At 48.0% G+C, this 20,154-nt stretch overlaps 1 protein-coding gene across 7 annotated transcripts in view; it reads left to right on the top strand.

Annotated features, from left to right (window-relative positions):
* LOC136944961 (growth factor receptor-bound protein 10-like) overlaps window positions 1-19,949 on the top strand; it is a 42,342-nt gene extending 22,393 nt beyond the window's left edge. For all 7 annotated transcript variants that reach the window (XM_067238937.1, XM_067238934.1, XM_067238935.1 and 4 more), the window contains 13 exons: window positions 1,038-1,179; window positions 9,539-9,695; window positions 13,712-13,830; window positions 14,235-14,309; window positions 14,522-14,659; window positions 16,834-16,944; window positions 17,317-17,415; window positions 17,624-17,695; window positions 18,054-18,170; window positions 18,582-18,645; window positions 18,940-19,027; window positions 19,499-19,592; window positions 19,798-19,949. In XM_067238937.1, the coding sequence (XP_067095038.1) occupies window positions 1,038-1,179; window positions 9,539-9,695; window positions 13,712-13,830; window positions 14,235-14,309; window positions 14,522-14,659; window positions 16,834-16,944; window positions 17,317-17,415; window positions 17,624-17,695; window positions 18,054-18,170; window positions 18,582-18,645; window positions 18,940-19,027; window positions 19,499-19,592; window positions 19,798-19,944 (1,423 nt within the window). In that variant the 3' untranslated portion in view covers window positions 19,945-19,949. The remainder of the gene's footprint in view (window positions 1-1,037; window positions 1,180-9,538; window positions 9,696-13,711; window positions 13,831-14,234; window positions 14,310-14,521; window positions 14,660-16,833; window positions 16,945-17,316; window positions 17,416-17,623; window positions 17,696-18,053; window positions 18,171-18,581; window positions 18,646-18,939; window positions 19,028-19,498; window positions 19,593-19,797) is intronic.
* The last annotated feature ends 205 nt before the right edge of the window (window positions 19,950-20,154 follow it).

Genomic DNA, 20,154 nt, shown 5'->3' with positions numbered 1-20,154 from the left:
AGCTAGCCGCCACGGCTCAGACGCCACCTCGGTCAGTGCAGAGGGGAGCTGAGAGGAGCTAGCTAGCCGTCACGGCTCAGACGCCACCTCGGTCATTGCAGAGGGGAGCTGAGAGGAGCTAGCTAGTTGACTGCAGCTGGCTCTGTTTAGGAGTCAGTTTACCTGGTTGGGGGTTATGTGAAGGCCAGTGGATGGAAACAGCTGAAGATGTTTTGATGGATTTTGAAGGGTATGAGTAAGTCAAGCTCCATGCCTGTCTGGGTTAGGGTTAGAATCCCCTCCAAACAATCAACTCCTAGAGCTTCGATTTGACCACCCATTCACCAAGGCAGGCTTTCTCTGTCAGCAGTCCTGTCCGTCCGGTGTGTTGACCAGTCCTGTCTGTCTGGTTGGTGTTGACCTGTCCTGTCTGTCTGTCTGGTGTTGACCAGTCCTGTCTGTCTGTCTGGTGTTGACCTGTCCTGTCTGTCTGTGAGTCAGTTGGCTGAGCGGTGAGGGAGTCGGGCTAGTAATCCGAAGGTTGCCAGTTCGATTCTCGGTCATGCAAACTGACGTTGTGTCCTTGGGCAAGGCACTTCACCCTACTTGCCTCGGGGGAATGTCCCTGTACTTACCCTGTACTTACTTACTGTAAGTCGCTCTGGATAAGAGCGTCTGCTAAATGACTAAATGTAAATGTCTGTCTGGTGTTGACCTGTCTGTCTGTCTGTTGACCAGTTCTGTCTGTCTGTCTGATGTTGACCAGTCCTGTCTGTTGACCAGTCCTTTCTGTTAGTCTGTCTGGTGTTGACCTGTCTGTCTGTCTGTTGACCTGTCTGTCTGTCTGTCTGGTGACCTGTCAGTCTGTCTGGTGTTGACCAATCCTGTCTGTCTGGTGTTGACCAGTCCTGTCTGTCTGTCTGGTGTTGACCTGTCTGTCTGGTGTTGACCAGTCCTGTCTGTCTGGTGTTGACCTGTCTGTCTGTTGACCTGTCTGTCTGTCTGTTGACCTGTCTGTCTGGTGACCTGTCTTTCTGTCTGTCTGTGCGTTTTACCAGGAGACTGCAGGAGGAGGAGCAGCTAAGGACTTCCTCCCTGCCAGCCATCCCTAACCCCTTCCCAGAGCTGTGCAGTCCAGCCAGCTCCCCTGTCCTCAGCCCCGGGTCCCTCCCACCCTGCCCACCCTCCTCTGGAAAACACGTGAGACACCGGTCAACTCCTCAGCTCAGACAGACACATCGCAACATCGCATGATCCACAAAACGTCATGTGTTTGGAGTATCTTTATGTATATAGCTATCGAAATATATAGACATATTTGGCTCTACTATGCTTTATTGGACCGTTTTTAAGTGATGTGTGACAGAAAAGGCGGGGGGGGGGGGGGGGGGGGGGGACATGCAAACCCAGGCCACTGCTCATCTGCCTGTATAAACTGATATATACAATATTATGTTTGAAACAAACAAAAAACCCTGAATACGTTTAATGAAGCGCTAATGACACTCCTGCTGTTAGTTTAAAACACATGTATTATTTGTAGTGCAGCCATTTTTCACTTCCCTGTCATCTCTGAGGAGAGGCTAAGATCGTCTTTGGAATTTCCCTTGGCCTGTTTTACTCTTGTCATCCTCCAAGTCGTGTTGGCATGGCGATTGCCTCCGTTTTAGAGCTTGTGCGTTCTGTTCCTGGAAGACATTAGCCATGTTCAGTCCAAAGGTGACCTTAACACTGGAGGATTCTTCAGTCACATGACCAGGATTATATAACTCCAGTTTAGGGCTGGGAGGTATGGCCTAAAATGTATATTACGGTATAATTCTGAAGCACGGACGGTAACAGTATATATATATAGTTATATATTCATTTTTCTCAAAATCTCATGACAATGTAATCCGCACCACTGCTATATTCGCATTTGTTGAACTTTTGCAGTGCTTTGCCACGGAAGAAGAGCTAACATGTAGCTTTCAACAGTAGCCTACATTTATGGGATCACAAAAAAACTTTGTTAAAAATTTGTAGTGAGCTAGCTTTACCAAATTATTACTTGGCTGAATAGTTGATTCTGTTGGCCTACAATAAACATTTCACAGTTCTAACCAACCTGGCATCATTGCTTGCATGGCTACACTCTTCCATGCTGCAATTTTTGACGTCGGAGGTTGTCATATGAAACCGAATGGTGAAGCCTGAAAACGATACTGTACTCCATCTGTGGAATAGGCTACTGATGAGGATCCGGAAGATTGCTTGCGATGTTTGGGTAGATTGATTGTGATACTTGCGTTAAAGTCCCGTACAGTAATTTTATGCCGTGCCTGCTGTGAATGGGGCTGTGACTAATCTTATTTCTGGAAGGCTCTACCGCGGTTAGCACGGTATAGTCAAATTCCATATCGTAGGCCAAATTCATAACGGTTTCTATACCGTTCATACTGCCCACCCCTACTCCAGTGTAAACTTTACTACCACTCTCCTAACATCTCTTGATCTTATTCCACGCAGAACTGGCCTAGCAGAACTGGGCATAGCAGAACCAGGCTAACAGAGAGATAAAGGCACAAGAGCGCTGTGCAGACTGTTGGCCAGGCCTGTCAGGGTTCATTGCTCTGTCACTCTGTCACTCTGTTACACAGCATTCAGGCCACCATCTGTTACGCAGCATTCAGGCCACCATCTGATTCTCATTATTACCTCCTCCTCTGCCGCTCTCAACCAAGCTATCATCTCTATGCTCTTAAAGGGGAATGTGCTCTCTTAAAGGGGAAGGGTCCAACTCACTGGTCACATTTCAGTTGTATCTTGGGATCCACTTGATTTAACCTGCCTGGGATACGTGTTGAAGAAAACCTGCCCTTTAGATAATATTCCATTGCTAGCATGCATACAGACACTAATTTCGAATAATTCGAAGAATTTCTCTGAAGCCAAGTATGAATGCAGATCAAGCCCTCAATGTGTCGCTAAATGCTGTAGGCCTAACAGTTGGTACTAAAGTTTCTAGGGATAGTGATTTTCATCTATTGGTCGGCATTATTGGCTGAACTTCAATAAACAAAACTTTCAATCAGGTAAGCAGTTGTCTTAAAGGCAGGGTAGGTAATGTTGAAGCACTTTTTGTCATATTCACTCAAATAAATCTCACATTATGATAGCAACTAACAAATCCCAAGATCTGACAGTAAAATTATTGGTTTTGAAGGGAGGAGGTGGGATAGTGTGCTTTGAATCCTTTCAAACTCAAGTCAAAATTGCTAGGTTTACAAAACGTACCTACCCTGCCTTTACATTCATGCAGTGCATTCTCCTTGCACAGTATCAGGTCACACAGTCCAGATAAAAGATCCGGGGACTGTATTCCAGCTGCATGCTAGCTAGCTGATCCCACCTCATCAAGATGGCCGCCTCCTCTGGTCATGCCAGTGCCAGTGAGAAGGAGACAACCGAACCTGCCCTCTGTCTGATCCTTGAACGTTATTATGTCATGTGTACAGTATGTGTGTACGCCGTGTCACAGTGTGTGTGTGTGTGGGAACTCCTCACAGACTGGGTTTAGCACCATTTAGTTCTTCAGAGATTACTTACGAGCTTGTTAATAGACGCAGGTTGAATGGGGGCCAGGCTTGTGGTTTGGACTGGTACGTTTCACCTGTCAGGACGTATTTTTCCATGTTTGCGTGCGGAACAAGCCTGGACCTGCTCCTGGGGGAGAGGTGACAGACACGTTGGGCTGAACCGAACCACTTGACTCTCCTAGCTCTGAACTCAAGCTTAACGTTTAACTGCCTCATTTTTTCTTCTTCAACTTTTTCAGTTTACCCTCTATGGTTAAAATGCTCACTTATGACTGAACTCCTGGTCTTGATTCCAACGAATATTTGCAAAAGCGTTGTTGTTGATTGTTTGGTTGTAGATCCCAGCGGTTTCTTTCCCTAGTGGTTAAAAACTAGGTGCGTGATTAGGCTGAAACTGGCGTGTTTAGAGACACTTTAAATCAGGGGTCCCCAAACTATGGCCTGCGGGCTGAATATGGCCCACGCATTTGGACCGGCCCCCAAAAAATAAAAATCAGTTCGCATATAAAACAGATTTATATGCGTAAAGGTTTTGATTTCAATAGCAATGAATATGAAAAAAGGTCATTACGATTTTAATAGGCTATATATCCCTTGATATGTATGGATGTAGGGTGCATAACAAAAAAATTAACTAGGCTAGCACAATAAATACATTTAAAATCATAATAATACTGGTAGTCACTCCGGCCCATGTAATTTTCTGTTACAGAAAAGTAAGAGCGGCCCCACATTAAAGAAAGGAAAAATTATCTGGCCCTCGCAGAAAAAGGTTTGTGGACCCCTGCTTTATACGTTCTCAGGTGCTGAGTTATTGTGTGAGCAGCTCTGCACGGCTGTGATCTCCATATGCTCCTCGTCCTATGCTGTCTTCTTCGGTGGTTTGTAGCAGAGTCCAGCGCTGCCATGGTTACAAGGTGCACTAACAAGTAACAATACCAGGCCAGGATTCAGTCAGCTGGTAGAGTAACACACAAGCCTAAAGGTAAAGCCTTGTGATACCCAGTGCTGCAGGATGTGAGGAGGATGTTGTGTTTATGTTGGTTTGCTGTTAGCCTGTGTTAGTACACACTCCTTTTAATTCCTCCCCCACTACCACACACAGCTACCCCCCCCTCCCCCACCACCACCACCACCACACACAGCTACCCCCCCCCCCCACCACCACACACAGCTACCCCCCACTACCACACACAGCTACCCCCCCCTCCCCCACCACCACACACAGCTACCCCCCCCTCCCCCACTACCACACACAGCTACCCCCCCTCCCCCACCACCTCCACCACCACCACACACAGCTACCCCCCCCTCCCCCACCACCACCACACACAGCTACCCCCCCCTCCCCCACCACCACACACAGCTACCCCCCCCCTCCCCCACCACCACCACCACCACCACACAGCAGCAGTGTAGATAGCACAGGACACAGAGTGCTCATGCAATTCCGTTTATCAGAGTGCTGTGATGTCATCCTTTATCTGTGCCCAATGGGGCGACCACAAATGGACAGTGATCCGTAGTGGCCTGAAAAGAACCAGCCCCCCTTGTGCCCCCCTCCCCCCCCCCCCCCCGTCACCCTGAGGCTGTAACTGTAGGGATGTACAGTGTGAGCAACAGGCACTGCACTAGTTCAAAGTAATGCATTTGTTTAACATTTAGCTTGTATCCAAAGCAACATACTGGAAGGGGGGGATTTGAAATCACAACCTCTTGATCTGCAGTCAAATGCTCTAACCACTGAGCTGCAGCGAACACACCGGCCGTGTAACGGGCTGTGGCTGTCAGTGTGTGGTGTTTGCAGAGCGCCAGGAGCAGAATGACAGGACAGTTGCTCTGTTTCAAGATTGAACCCTCTCACCCTCTGGTTGTTTCAGACCTAGAAAATTCTGTTTGGGGCTAACCGAAAATTAATTTGACATGATAATTAGACAACAAGGAATCATTTGAATTCCACATCATGAGTCAGCACAGTTTATGGAGTGACTGAGTTTGTAGCAGGCAGCTCTCTGGCAGCACGGCCTGGAACACTCCAGACCCTGACTGGCCTCATTCAGAAGGGGGCTTGTCTTGCAAATCTCATTAGTGTATGTCACTGGTCCCAGTACAGCACAGACCACACACCGCCACCACACTGTACAGTTGAGTCATTAAAGAGGTACTTGTCAATCGCCACGGGGGGAGAAAGGGGGCAGAGAGAGAGAGAGGGGGGGGGGGGGGGGGGATTCTGGTAAACCCAAGTCACTTAATCAATGGCTGTTTCTTGTTGGGTAAGTGGATCATTTGAGAGAGATGGATTAGAAGCAGGGGCAAGACCAGGGATCTTTGTCTGTTAGAATAGAACACAATAGAACAGGATTGTCCGTCAAAGCATGTGGATTGGTCTCACGGTTACATAAAAAACAGCCTCACAAAGACCTGATAACCAGCCCAGATACATTGGAGTTGGGCAGTGGGACATTTGCTCATCGAGATCTCATATATTCAGTAACATTTGAAGCTAGGTGCTGGTAGTGTTACTAGGTCAACTTCTACGTTCCCGTTGATGTCATCCTGCTTACCGACTCCAGATCAGCTGTTCCTGCTTACTGACTCCACATCAGCTGTTCCTGCGGATGCAGAGCCGTGGCTCTACACCGGGAGACGGAAAGAGAAGTAGGGAGACAGACAGATGAAGAAAGGCAGGGAGGGGAGACAGACAGAGCCTTATGACATGCTGGGACTTCCCCTCTCTCTGAGTTTCTGTGACGGAGAGAGAGGGGGGGTAAAGGCTAGAGGGGAGACAGAGAGAGAGAGACAGAGAGAGAGGGAAGGGAGAGAGCTGTGACTCTTACGACATGCCTCACTGTCTTGAGTCGCTGGGGGAAGGCGGGAGGGGGTATAGAGAAAGAGAGAGAGGGTGGGAGACGAAGTCCATAAGAGCGAGAAAGACACAGAGAGGTAGGGAGAGGGAGGGAGAAAGTGAGTGAGGGAGAGATAGGGGGAGGGAAGAAGGGAGGGGAGTGTGTAGGAAGAGGGGGGAAGGAGGGGGAGAGAGAGTGGGGAAGGAGGGAGATATAGGGAGAGAGGAGTGTGTAGGAATGGAGGGAGGGAGAGAGACGGGGAGAGAGAGAGGGGGGGAGAGAGGAGTGTGTAGGAATGGAGAGAGGGGGAGAGAGGAGTGTTTTGGAATGGAGTGGAGGGAGAGAGAGGGGAGGGGAGAAGAGTGTGTAGGAAGGGAGTGGAGGGAGAGGGGGAGAGGGAGAGAGAGAGAGGGGGAGAGAGGAGTGTGTAGGAAGGGAGTGGAGGGAGAGAGAGAGGGGGGGAGTGGAGGGAGAGACAGCTGGTCAGTGTTCCACACAGTCTACCGATCTGTTCTAAGTTTCTGTCTGACTCACCATTCCTTTCTCATTCTTTCTCTTTCTGTCTCTTCGGTTCTTTCACTTTTCCTTTCCTTTCGTCCACACACGTGCACCCCTCCCCCACACCCAGCTCCCTCACCCTCTTTAAATAGTAACTAGAGCAGAGAATTCACCTCGTGTCACTTCTGTGACTTATTACCTCCGCTGCTCTCTGTCCCTGTAGTCTCCTGGTGGAGTGTGTTCTTAGACATCTTCACACACACAGAGGGCAGCAGGGCGACCAGCCTCCTTCAGCAGACCCCTGACTCCTGCCCAGACCGCCACAGGGCACAGAATCAGAATGGTTTTTTTTCGCCATGAAAGTTTGCACAGACAAGGAATTTGCTTTGGCAGGAAGGTGCAAACATTAAACATATAGGAATCTAAAATTTAGATATGAGGATTAACTATACTAAGGGTACATGACTAGCAATACTAAGTGGAATTAGAATTAAAATAAACTATACAATAAAAAAATAAAAAAGGGAGTGTGGATCAGGAGCAGAGGTAGGGGTAGAGAGACCGACAGCAGGGGTGTGGATAGCATGAGCCGGCAGGAGACAAAGGTATCAGGATCTGGCTTCGGAGAGAGGAGCGATCCAAGGGGTGAATCTCCAGTGAAGTTTGATGCTTGTTGAGCAAACAAGCTCTTACTTGAAAAACTTGGGATCGTTCGAGGTTCAGGCGGCCATGCCCCCCCCCCTCCCCCCACTCTTCTTAACCCCTTCCCCCCACCCTCCCTCTACTCCCCCCCCCCCAGTCCAGAAACAAGTCAGCCACAGCTAGTCTGTCTGTGCATGACTGTGCGTCTGTGTAGAGGACTGGGCATGTGCATGACAGACTTGAGTGTGTGCAAATGTGTGTCAGCGTGTGTGGGAATGATTACATCAGGCTGAGCAAGCCCTGTGATTGGCTAGCTTGTGTGGTTTGATTCGGCTCCTAGTGTAACCCTTTGTGAAGCGGCAGAGCAAAGTTAGCAGCCACTTGAGGGGATTTTGTGACGGAACAGCCACACAGACACAACTTGACACAGATGAAGTCAGGACGGGTTAAGGAGGATTTTTGAAACTGTTTTTTGGATAAAGGGATAGGAGAGGAGGAGGATTGCGGTTGTGGAGGGAAGCTCACGCTGAAAATGCCTTCGTGTTCCACTGAGTGCTGCCTGTTACAAACTGTGGAGGTGAGCTCTCTCTCTCATATCTCAACTCTTTTTTCTCTATCCTTTTCTTTCTCTCCCTTTTTAGTTCCTTCTCGGTTTTTCTCTCTTTCTCTCTTGCTTTCTCTGTCTGGTCTGACTGAACGGTCTTCGAAGCTAGACAATAGATGAAAAAATGGACTGATTCAAGACATTTTGTCTGAATTGAGTAGAGGCATAAATATTGAATCAAAGACCAAATACGTTTCTCCGTCAGAAGAAATTCAACTGTTTCAGCCACTGATTTTGCTGAAAGTGATGGTTGAAAAAAAGGAATGTGAAAGCCTGTCTGATCCGACGTGTCACGTTCATGTGTGTCGTATCTGGGACTCCAGCTTATCAGAAGTAGGGGCCTGAGGAGATGCTATGATCTGCTAGATTGTTTCAATAAATTATTCTAATTGATCCGTAAAGTGAGTGTGTGCGTGTGTGGATTGTGAGGGAGATGAAAGCCGTACATAACCTGGGCAGCTCTGATGAGGCAGATGCTTCTATGAATAATATATATGCTACTCTTCCAAGTAAATAAATATACTGAAAGTGTAATTACAAAGAATAAGTACAACCACACTTAACATATATTAGTTGTCACTAATTGTGTGAATGTACAAAACTATAAAATAAGTATACTTCAAGTGTAATATACAGTATATAATATTACATATATAATATAATGACAATGTACTAAGCTTCACATATGTATTAAATTTAAGTATACTCTATTTCCACTTTCGTTATTTTCTCCCACAAAAAGCTTTCCTTTTTCTCAAGGTACGAACGCACGCAGAAAATCCCCTTTCCACGGTCTCAAACATGTCTGAAATGTGTTTTAAATCTGATACGAAACGTCTAGATAAAATGTTGAAAGAAGAGGACAAATAGAAAGTAAAACTTTAGTAACTTCTAAACTAGATGCTGCACTGGTATTTATATATTTGTATTCCCATGGGGAAAATAGCATTTAAAGTTATATTTTATTGTATCAAATCAAATTTATTTGTATAGCCCTTTTTACACGCAAGCATGTCACAGAGGGCTTCACATACGCCCATAGAACTGCCCCTCAACCAACCTAAACCCTCAAGGAAGACAAGGAAAAACTCCCCCCCCCCCAAAAAAAATGTATTTTTTGTATGTATTGTATTACATGTTTCGTAAAGTATAAAGCTAGATAGAAGACACTTTTATTCAAAGTTACTTACTAAGGGGAATTTGAACCTGTGATCTCTAGATCTGCAATCCAATGCTGTAACCACTGAGCTACACCCACTCCAAACACACAAAGATATAAGCACACACACACACTCACTCACTGATGATGTGTGTTCCAGGTGATACAGTATTGTGTTTTTCAGGTGATAAGGTACTGTGTATTTCGGGTGATAAGGTACTGTGTATTTCAGGTGATAAGGATCAGCAGTGAGGATGGGATGGGGAAGGCCCTAGAGATCCCAGTGGACATGACAGCCAGAGACCTGTGTCAGCTGCTCGTCTACAGGAGCCACTGTGTGGACGATAACAGCTGGACCCTGGTGGAGCACCACCCTCTACAGGGGTTAGGTGGGTCACACACACACACCCTGGTGGTAGCACCACCCTCTACAGGGGTTAGGTGGGTCACACACACACACCCTGGTGGAGCACCACCCTCTACAGGGGTTAGGTGGGTCACACACACACCCTGGTGGAGCACCACCCTCTACAGGGGTTAGGTGGGTCACACACACACACCCTGGTGGAGCACCACCCTCTACAGGGGTTAGGTGGGTCACACACACACACACCCTGGTGGAGCACCACCCTCTACAGGGGTTAGGTGGGTCACACGCACCCTGGTGGAGCACCACCCTCTACAGGGGTTAGGTGGGTCACACACACCCTGGTGGAGCACCACCCTCTACAGGGGTTAGGTGGGTCACACGCACACACACCTTGGTGGAGCACCACCCTCTACAGGGGTTAGGTGGGTCACACACACACCCGGGTGGAGCACCACCCTCTACAGGGGTTAGGTGGGTCACACGCACACACACTTTCACACTCACACACGTACACACACTCCTGTTCTTTTCTTCCTGGGTGCTCTGAGAAACAGCCAGTACCCATAACCCTGACGATCAGCACCTTGACGATCAGCACCCTGACGATCAGAACCTTGACGATCAGAACCCTGACCATCAGAACCCTGACGATCAGCACCCTGACGATCAGCACCCTGACCATCAGAACCCTGGCGATCAGCAGGTCGTTCTGGATCTCAAACCCTTTGTGTCTCACGAGCACGTGAACGCGTCGGTCTGCATAGCACCCTGGTCTGGGACGATAAATGGAGTACATGTTCCAATACTTTTGAAGTGGGCAGGTTAAGGTAGCCTTGGTTTAGATGTGATGATCCCAAGCACAGGGGAAAGCCTCAGGGTAGAGTTAACCTCTCCTCACGGTGGAGTTAGCCTCTCCTCATGGTGGAGTTAGCCTCTCCTCAGGGTGGAGTTAGCCTCTCCTCACGGTGGAGTTAGCCTCTCCTCATGGTGGAGTTAGCCTCTCCTCAGGGTGGAGTTAGCCTCTCCTCAGGGTGGAGTTAGCCTCTCCTCAGGGTGTAGTTAGCCTCTCCTCAGGGTGGAGTTAGCCTCTCCTCAGGGTGGAGTTAGCCTCTCCTCAGGGTGTAGTTAGCCTCTCCTCAGGGTGGAGTTAGCCTCTCCTCAGGGTGGAGTTAGCCTCTCCTCAGGGTGGAGTTAGCCTCTCCTCAGGGTGTAGTTAGCCTCTCCTCATGGTGGAGTTAGCCTCTCCTCAGGGTGGAGTTAGCCTCTCCTCACAGTGTAGTTAGCCTCTCCTCATGGTGGAGTTAGCCTCTCCTCAGGGTGGAGTTAGCCTCTCCTCAGGGTGGAGTTAGCCTCTCCTCGCGGTGGAGTTAGCCTCTCCTCAGGGTGGAGTTAGCCTCTCCTCAGGGTGGAGTTAGCCTCTCCTCAGGGTAGAGTTAGCCTCTCCTCAGGGTAGAGTTAGCCTCTCCTCGGGTGGAGTTAGCCTCTCCTCAGGGTAGAGTTAGCCTCTCCTCGGGTGGAGTTAGCCTCTCCTCAGGGTGGAGTTAGCCTCTCCTCAGGGTGGAGTTAGCCTCTCCTCAGGGTAGAGTTAGCCTCTCCTCAGGGTGGAGTTAGCCTCTCCTCAGGGTGGAGTTAGCCTCTCCTCAGGGTAGAGTTAGCCTCTCCTCAGGGTGGAGTTAGCCTCTCCTTACGGTGGAGTTAGCCTCTCCTCAGGGTGGAGTTAGCCTCTCCTCGCGGTGGAGTTAGCCTCTCCTCGGGTGGAGTTAGCCTCTCCTCAGGGTAGAGTTAGCCTCTCCTCGGGTGGAGTTAGCCTCTCCTCAGGGTAGAGTTAGCCTCTCCTCAGGGTGGAGTTAGCCTCTCCTCAGGGTGGAGTTAGCCTCTCCTCAGGGTAGAGTTAGCCTCTCCTCAGGGTGTAGTTAGCCTCTCCTTACGGTGGAGTTAGCCTCTCCTCAGGGTGGAGTTAGCCTCTCCTCGCGGTGGAGTTAGCCTCTCCTCGCGGTGGAGTTAGCCTCTCCTCAGGGTGGAGTTAACCTCTCCTCGCGGTGGAGTTAGCCTGCTTGGCTCGCTGGGCTGGCAGGAAAGTGGATGTAACACTTATAGAAGTACCTGATGGAACTTCTTAAAGATAGATCTAAAGTCTCAACTATTCAGCCTACTACCACAGAGCTTTAAAATGTGAATAAAGATGACTCAACAAGGTTTGACTTTAGTTTATGAAAGCATGTATTGTTCCTTGTTTCCCCTTTAAAGAAAAGAAAATAACCTTAATTAAACCAAAGATGTTGAATAATGTATCACTCAATTACAATTTACATGTACAGTTACTGTGAACAAGGATACTGGCCACATATCCTGTCCGCAGACAAATACATTAGCTGTTCTTACCAAATTGAAATAAACAAAATAAATCTAGATGTCACAAAAACACAATACTTCAATTCACAAAGAACACAACAATGACTAGACTATGACAATCATTGTCATTTAACTTCACATGAGTGATGTGGAGTATCGTAATGAAAATACTCTTGGTTTGTTGCACTGTGGTGCAATTGTGGTTGGTATAGATTCCTACCACACCAGAGTACAATAGTTTTTAAGGCAGTCCCTTCCGAGGAAAGATTAATCTTCGCATGCAATCTTCGTCTTTTTTCTATCCTTATGTCGGGCGTCTCGCCATCTTTGGAACGGAATCCTACACTCCTTACACTCACAAAAGACCCAACCTGTTTTACAACAGGATCAGAAGACATATATTCAAAAAGGATATTCTTGAAAACTACTGTCGAACTAATAAGATAGTAAACTGGTCTAGGCATTACAGAAAATGTAACATTAAAACGACTAAACGCACGTGGAATAAAATTGCACGTGGCGGGAACAATGGCTAGCCTGGCTAACACACCGAGCAGGCTAACTTAGACATAGCAACAAAATAGCTAGCAAAAGCTATGATGAACGAGCTAGCAACCCATTAATTCCCACTCATCAAATCCCTGAATCAACTATGCAGTTCTTTTCTTTATACTTCTCTTATCTTTTGTCAAGATAGTATAATGTACACTACTTATTATTAAATGAATAAAACATGTATATCACTTGTCTTGGTTCACGTTTCAGATTTCAGCTTTCACTTTTCGTTTCAACTGCTTTTTTCTGCGTGCTCACGTTCGTTCACCTCAAGCGTGGGGAGTGAGCGTACATCACACCGTGAGCTGATTGGCATAAGGTCAAGTGCTCATCATTACATTTCTAAAACGTGATTGGCTTATTCTAAATACTTGTTTAGTTACAAATGAAATATTTTGCTATAATCAACCTTTAGATTTAACCATTCAAAATAACAAATAATTTGTAACCTGGTCCTTTTTCACTGGGTTACATGGAGCTGGGAGACAAATCTATGTGCCCCTCGGCCCCAGGATGGAGGTGTGAGTTAGAGTTACTCCTTCCTGACTCGCCACAGGAAGTAACCGGTTCGTTCTGCTCATGCTGGTGATGTATTCCACCACCCCACGCCCCCTCTCCCCCCAGACAGGAGCCTGGAGGTAGTCTGTTACGGTGACTCATGGTCACGACCAACAGTGACTAAACACTGGGGGGGAGCCAAAACATTCCAGAAATGGACAGACAGGAAGGGCGAGAGAAATTATGGAGGGAGGGAGGGGGGAGTTTTATGGTGTTGTGGAGCGTCACGACTTCCAGCGTGACTTTAGGGATTCCCCGGGCCTCTCCTCGTGACAGTGTGTTCAGGAGGCATGTTAGCGTCAGTCTCTCTGTCAGTCTTCTCTCTGTGTCTGTCTGTCCATCTGCAGGTTCAAATCCTCTCTGTCCCTGTGAATTCTCTTCAGCAGGAACTGTCTGTCTGCTCCAGGAGTGTCCACACACACTCCGCTGTCTGCATGTCTGCACGGTCTATTTCCATATAACTCCACCTCATACCAAATTGTATGTAAGACTTGTATTCATTTAGTTCATTTAAATACAATTTTCCCCTTTCTATCTCCGTCTCTCTCTCTCTCTCATTCTCTCTCTCAGAAAGGTGTCTTGAAGACCATGAACTGGTGGTTCATGTCCAGGCCTCCATGTCTGGAGATGGCGGCAGACTGCTCTTCAGGAAGAACTACGCCAAATATGAATTCTTTAGAAATCCCTTGGTATGTTTTCATTCCAACAGTAAAGTGTTGCTTGTCTCAATGCAGGTCTCTCTCTCTCTCTGTTTCTCTCTGCCTGTCTGTCTGTCTGTCTGTCTGTCTCTCTCCCTCTCTCTCTCTCTCTCTCTCTCTCTCTCTCTCTCTCTCTCTCTCTCTCTCTCTCTCTACTTACCTCTCTATCTCTCTCTATACCTACCTACCTCTCTATCTCTCTCTCTCTACCTCTCTCTCTCTACCTTTCTCTCTCTCTACCTCTCTCTCTACCTCTCTCACATACTCCTCACTCAATCTCTCATGATCTATCCCTCTCTAATGACCTTTCTCTCTTGATCCCTTTCTCTCATTAACCCCTGTCCCCTCTCCCTCTCCCACTCTTTCCCCTCCTTCTCTCTCTTTATTTTGAACAGACTTTTTTCCCTGAGAGCATGGTTGCCTGGTGCCAGGAGAGCAATGGTACGATTCCACCATCTCAACTCTTACAGGTACACACACACACACACACACACACCACACACACTCCACAGACACACTCACCTGAGGTACAGCTCAAACAGGTACACCCATTTACCAAAAATAGGAACGATCCAAATGACTTGTCCCGTTACCTACCAGTCTGAATGACGGCATGAGCACATCACTGTGATGAATTCACAACAGTGACGTAACTAGGAAAGCGTCCATCTTGTCTCCTCAGAACCTCCTGGCGCCCAACAGCTGTCCAGAGATCCAGGGCTTCCTGTTGGTCAAGGAGCTCAGCAGGAAGTCCTGGAAGAAGCTCTATGTGTTCCTGCGCCGCTCCGGCCTCTACATCTCCACCAAGGGAGTGTCCAAGGTGCGTCACCATGGAGATTACTGAGATGACATTTGGCAGATGTGAATGTGTGAGCTAGGTGCAGGTTGGATGTGTGAGCTAGCTACAGGTGAGATGTGTGAGCTAGCTACAAGTGTTCCAGTGACAGGTGAAGGGGTGATGTGTGAGCTAGGTACAGGTGAGATGTGTGAGCTAGCTACAGGTGGGATGTGTGAGCTAGCTTCAGGTGAGATGTGTGAGCTAGCTACAAGTGTTCCAGTGACAGGTGAAGGGGTGATGTGTGAGCTAGCTACAGGTGAGATGTGTGAGCTAGCTACAGGTGTGATGTGTGAGCTAGGTACAGGTGAGATGTGTGAGCTAGGTACAGGTGAGATGTGTGAGCTAGGTACAAGTGTTCCAGTGACAGGTGAAGGGGTGATGTGTGAGCTAGCTACAGGTGAGATGTGTGAGCTAGCTACAGGTGTGATGTGTGAGCTAGCTACAGGTGAGATGTGTGAGCTAGCTACAGGTGGGATGTGTGAGCTAGCTTCAGGTTAGATGTGTGAGCTAGCTATAAGTGTTCCAGTGACAGGTGAAGGGGTGATGTGTGAGCTAGCTACAGGTGAGATGTGTGAGCTAGCTACAGGTGTGATGTGTGAGCTAGCTACAGGTGTGATGTGTGAGCTAGGTACAGGTGAGATGTGTGAGCTAGGTACAGGTGAAATGCGTGAGCTAGCTACAGGTTGGATGTGTGAGCTAGATACAGGTGAGATGTGTGAGCTAGCTACAGGTGGGATGTGTGAGCTAGCTTCAGGTGAGATGTGTGAGCTAGCTACAAGTGTTCCAGTGACAGGTGAAGGGGTGATGTGTGAGCTAGCTACAGGTGAGATGTGTGAGCTAGGTACAGGTGAGATGTGTGAGCTAGGTACAGGTGAGATGTGTGAGCTAGCTGCAGGTGAGATGTGTGAGCTAGCTACAGGTGTGATGTGTGAGCTAGGTACAGGTGAGATGTGTGAGCTAGCTGCAGGTGAGATGTGTGAGCTAGCTACAGGTGAGATGCATGAGCTAGCTACAGGTGGGATGTGTGAGCTAGCTACAGGTGAGATGTGTGAGCTAGCTACAGGTGTTCCAGTGACAGGTGAAGGGGTTATGTGTGAGCTAGGTACAGGTGTGATGTGTGAGCTAGGTACAGGTGAGATGTGTGAGCTAGCTGCAGGTGAGATGTGTGAGCTAGCTACAGGTGAGATGCATGAGCTAGCTACAGGTGGGATGTGTAAGCTAGCTACAGGTGAGATGTGTGAGCTAGCTACAGGTGTTCCAGTGACAGGTGAAGGGGTGATGTGTGAGCTAGGTACAGGTGAGATGTGTGAGCTAGCTACAGGTGAGATGCATGAGCTAGCTACAGGTGGGATGTGTAAGCTAGCTACAGGTGAGATGTGTGAGCTAGCTGCAGGTGAGATGTGTGAGCTAGCTACAGGTGAGATGCATGAGCTAGCTACAGGTGGGATGTGTAAGCTAGCTACAGGTGAGATGTGTGAGCTAGCTACAGGTGTTCCAGTGACAGGTGAAGGGGTGATGTGTGAGCTAGCTACAGGTGAGATGCATGAGCTAGCTACAGGTGGGATGTGTAAGCTAGCTACAGGTGAGATGTGTGAGCTAGCTACAGGTGTTCCAGTGACAGGTGAAGGGGTGATGTGTGAGCTAGCTACAGGTGAGATGTGTGAGCTAGCTGCAGGTGAGATGTGTGAGCTAGCTGTAGGTGAGATGTGTGAGCTAGCTACAGGTGTTCCAGTGACAGGTGAAGGGGTGATGTGTGAGCTAGCTGCAGGTGAGATGTGTGAGCTAGCTACAGGTGTGATGTGTGAGCTAGCTGCAGGTGAGATGTGTGAGCAAGCTGCAGGTGAGATGTGTGAGCTAGCTGCAGGTGAGATGTGTGAGCTAGCTGCAGGTGAGATGTGTGAGCTAGCTGCAGGTGAGATGTGTGAGCTAGCTGCAGGTGAGATGAGTGAGCTAGCTGCAGGTGAGATGTGTGAGCTAGCTGCAGGTGAGATGTGTGAGCTAGCTGCAGGTGAGATGAGTGAGCTAGCTGCAGGTGAGATGTGTGAGCTAGCTGCAGGTGTGATGTGTGAGCTAGCTGCAGGTGAGATGTGTGAGCTAGCTGCAGGTGTACCAGACAGGTGTTTGGGCTCTGGCTGATGTGGGCTTCTTCTCCTCAGGAGCCAAGACATCTGCAGCTGCTGGCGGACCTGGAGGACAACAACCTGTTCACCGTCACCGCTGGCAGGAAGCTTCACTGTGCTCCAACAGACTACCAGTTCTGCATCAAGGTTAGTCCACCCAAGTCTCATCCCATGAACCACAACTGCTGACTGAGTTAGATATGGTCCTTGCTCAGTATTCATAAAAAATTAAAAACAATTTGCTGCTTTATGAAACTAGAGACTGCTGTGTGACCTGCAGAGTAATCAGTACAGGGTGAGACAGGGTTATTTTACAGTCAGGGTCAGGGTTAAGTCAGGATCAGATTTATGTCAGGGTCACTGTTAGGGTCAGGTCAGGGTTACGGCTGTGTTAGGGTAAGGGTGAAGGCTATGTTAGGGTGAGGGCCTGGTTAACAGTGACTATGGTCAATGAAATTCAGCATAGTGACAACCATTACAATAGCTCTTTATGATTGGTCCCTGTGTGTTGATTGACAGCCCAGTAAAGGCGGCTGTGAGGGGCGGGAGCTGCGGATACTGTGTGCAGAAGACGAGCAGAGCCGGACTTCCTGGATGACCGCCTTCCGGCTCTTCAAGGTAACGGTACCATGGCAACAGGCCTTTGTTACCGAGGGATGTCAGCTGTCCTGGGGTCAGTGCACTAAGCAATTCAGACAGAGACATTACTGGAAACTGTACAGTCGCTCCTAATAATGTGCTGACAACTCTTACTGAATTTGTTTCATTTGTGTCCACTGTGATTTCGGTGTGTTATCATGATACATGGATGTGTTGCTTTTTGCAGTATGGAATTGTTTTGTATCAGAACTACAAGATTCCTCAGCAGAGAAAAAACTTGCTGTTCACAGGACCAATGGTAAGTCTAACTTTTTACACACACCATTCCAAACACACACCATTCCAAACACACACCAGAGAGGTGGCAGGTACACCCCAACACCCCACCTCGGTACGTTGATTTGGTTAATTAAATACTAATTTAATACTATACAGTAGACTAGACCTTATTAAACTTAATGACTGGATGAAGGGAGAGAGCAGAAATGGCTTGGTAGGGTGCTTCGCTCATGTTTCATCAGAAAGCCGGATCAAGCCTGCATATTTCTGCACAGGCTTTTTAATACTTACCCTAACATTATTCACAACAAAGACACTGCCATCATAAATCACCACGGTGATGCGATGTGATGAGCCAGCTCTCTGTCGCCCCCTAGCGGAGCGTATCGGAAAACTCCCTGGTGGCCATGGACTTCTCCGGGCGTATCGGCCGTGTGATCGAGAACCCAGTGGAGGCCCAGAGCGCGGCGCTGGAGGAGGCTCATGCCTGGAGGGTGAGGCTGACACATAAACATATACAGTATATATATACACATATATACACTCTGGTACATAAACACACACATATGTATGTATGTACAGTACCAGTCAAAACTTTTGACTGGTACTGTACATGTGTTTATAATATCCTGGATGATGGAACAATGCCACTAACACAAAGGCCTACAAACTGTGCAAAAGTCTACACAACTGAGATTGTTTACATGAATGTTGTCTTGAGTATATATGCTTTGGTCCTCTGTGTTTGTGTGGCAGTATCAGAGTGCAGTGTTGAAATTGTTTTGGTTTAGTCTTCTCATGTCACTAGCTATGAAATAATTTACATTTACATGATACTGGTCCATGAACTAACCTGTGTTGTTTGGGTGGATGTGTTTGTGTGGATGTGTGACTGCGTCTCTCAGAAGAAAAGTCAGAGACTGAACACAGCCAATCCCAGCCCCTTACATCATTCATCTTTAAGCTCAGGTACAAACTCAACCACACGCATATTTGTGTGGTCTACACTATTTTAGTTTCTTACATTTTCGTTAATGTCAAAGCAAATTATTTATTCATGACTGATCTACGCAAGAGGAGATGCATTTATCACAGCATGCCTAGTGGTGAAGAGAAGAACCCCGTTCCTAACAGTCCCTCTCCTCCTCCTCCTTTTCATCTCTGTCCTGCTCTCTATCCTCCCGCTCCTTCTTGTACTCTTCCTCCTCCATCATCTCCCCATCCTCCTCCTCCTCTTCTCTCTCTTGCCTCCTCCTTGTCCAGTGATTCACAGCACCCAGCTGTGGTTCCATGGCAGGATCACGCGTGAGGAGTCCCACAGGATGGTGTACCAGCAGGGCCAGGTGGACGGGTAAGACAGGCTCCGCAAACTGCCCTCCTAGCATGATCGTGTTACTGTTGGGTCCAGGGAATTACGGGTGGGAGGGTATAGCTCAGTGGTTAGAGCACTTGACTGTAGGTGTTAAATAAATATATTAACATGGAAATACTGTTAGTAGAGAGCTAGCAAGAGAACTTCTGTTCTGATGTTTTGTGTTCAGACTGTTGTGACGTTGTGTGTTCAGGCTGTTGTGACACTGTGTGTTGTGTGGTCAGGCTGTTGAGACGCTGTGTGTTGTGTGGTCAGGCTGTTGTGTGTTCAGGCTGTTGTGACGCTGTGTGTTGTGTGGTCAGGCTGTTGTGTGTTCAGGCTGTTGTGACATTGTGTTCAGCCTGTTGTGACGTTGTGTGTTCAGGCTGTTGTGACGTTGTGTGTTGTGTGTTCAGGCTGTTGTGACGTTGTGTGTTCAGGCTGTTGTGACGTTGTGTGTTGTGTGTTCAGGCTGTTCCTGCTAAGGGTCAGTCAGAGCAATCCCAAGGCGTTCGTCCTCACTCTGTGCCATCACCAGAAGATCAAACATTTCCAGATTTTGCCGGTAAGGACTCCTGGCTGCTCTGATAACAATAAGATGAGGTGCTAAATGTTTTAAGATAAGAACAGTCCCTATTTTCATCTTCCTGAGCATTGTGTGATGGCCTACTGTACACAATGGGGCACAGAGGGTGAATCAGCGTGTTTCTCTCTTTCTTATTGGTCCTCTTCCTTCTTTTCCTGTTTTCTGATTGGACGGCGGCGGGCAGTGTGAAGAGGAGGGACAAGTGTTCTTCAGCCTTGACGACGCCGCCACCAAGTTCACTGACCTCATCCAGCTGGTGGAGTTCTACCAGCTCAACAGAGGAGTCCTGCCTTGCAAACTCAAACACCCATGCACCCTTGTGGCCTTATGACCCTTGACCTTTGACCTCCAGCCTCGGACTTGACCTGACTGCCTGAAAACAAGTGACAGTTGTTTTTTGTGTCCATGAGAAGCAGAAGCTGGAGAACGAACTCATGTAAGAGCAGCCATCATGGTTCTGTCCCTGGGAGAGGCTATCCGACGAGAGAATGGATTCATTACGAGAGAATGGATTCATTTGTTGTGTTTGTATCCCTAATCG

Source organism: Osmerus mordax, chromosome 6 (genome assembly GCF_038355195.1).
Source record: "Osmerus mordax isolate fOsmMor3 chromosome 6, fOsmMor3.pri, whole genome shotgun sequence".
Classification (NCBI taxonomy): Eukaryota; Metazoa; Chordata; class Actinopteri; order Osmeriformes; family Osmeridae; genus Osmerus; species Osmerus mordax.
This window is presented reverse-complemented; position numbering and strand designations above follow the sequence as displayed.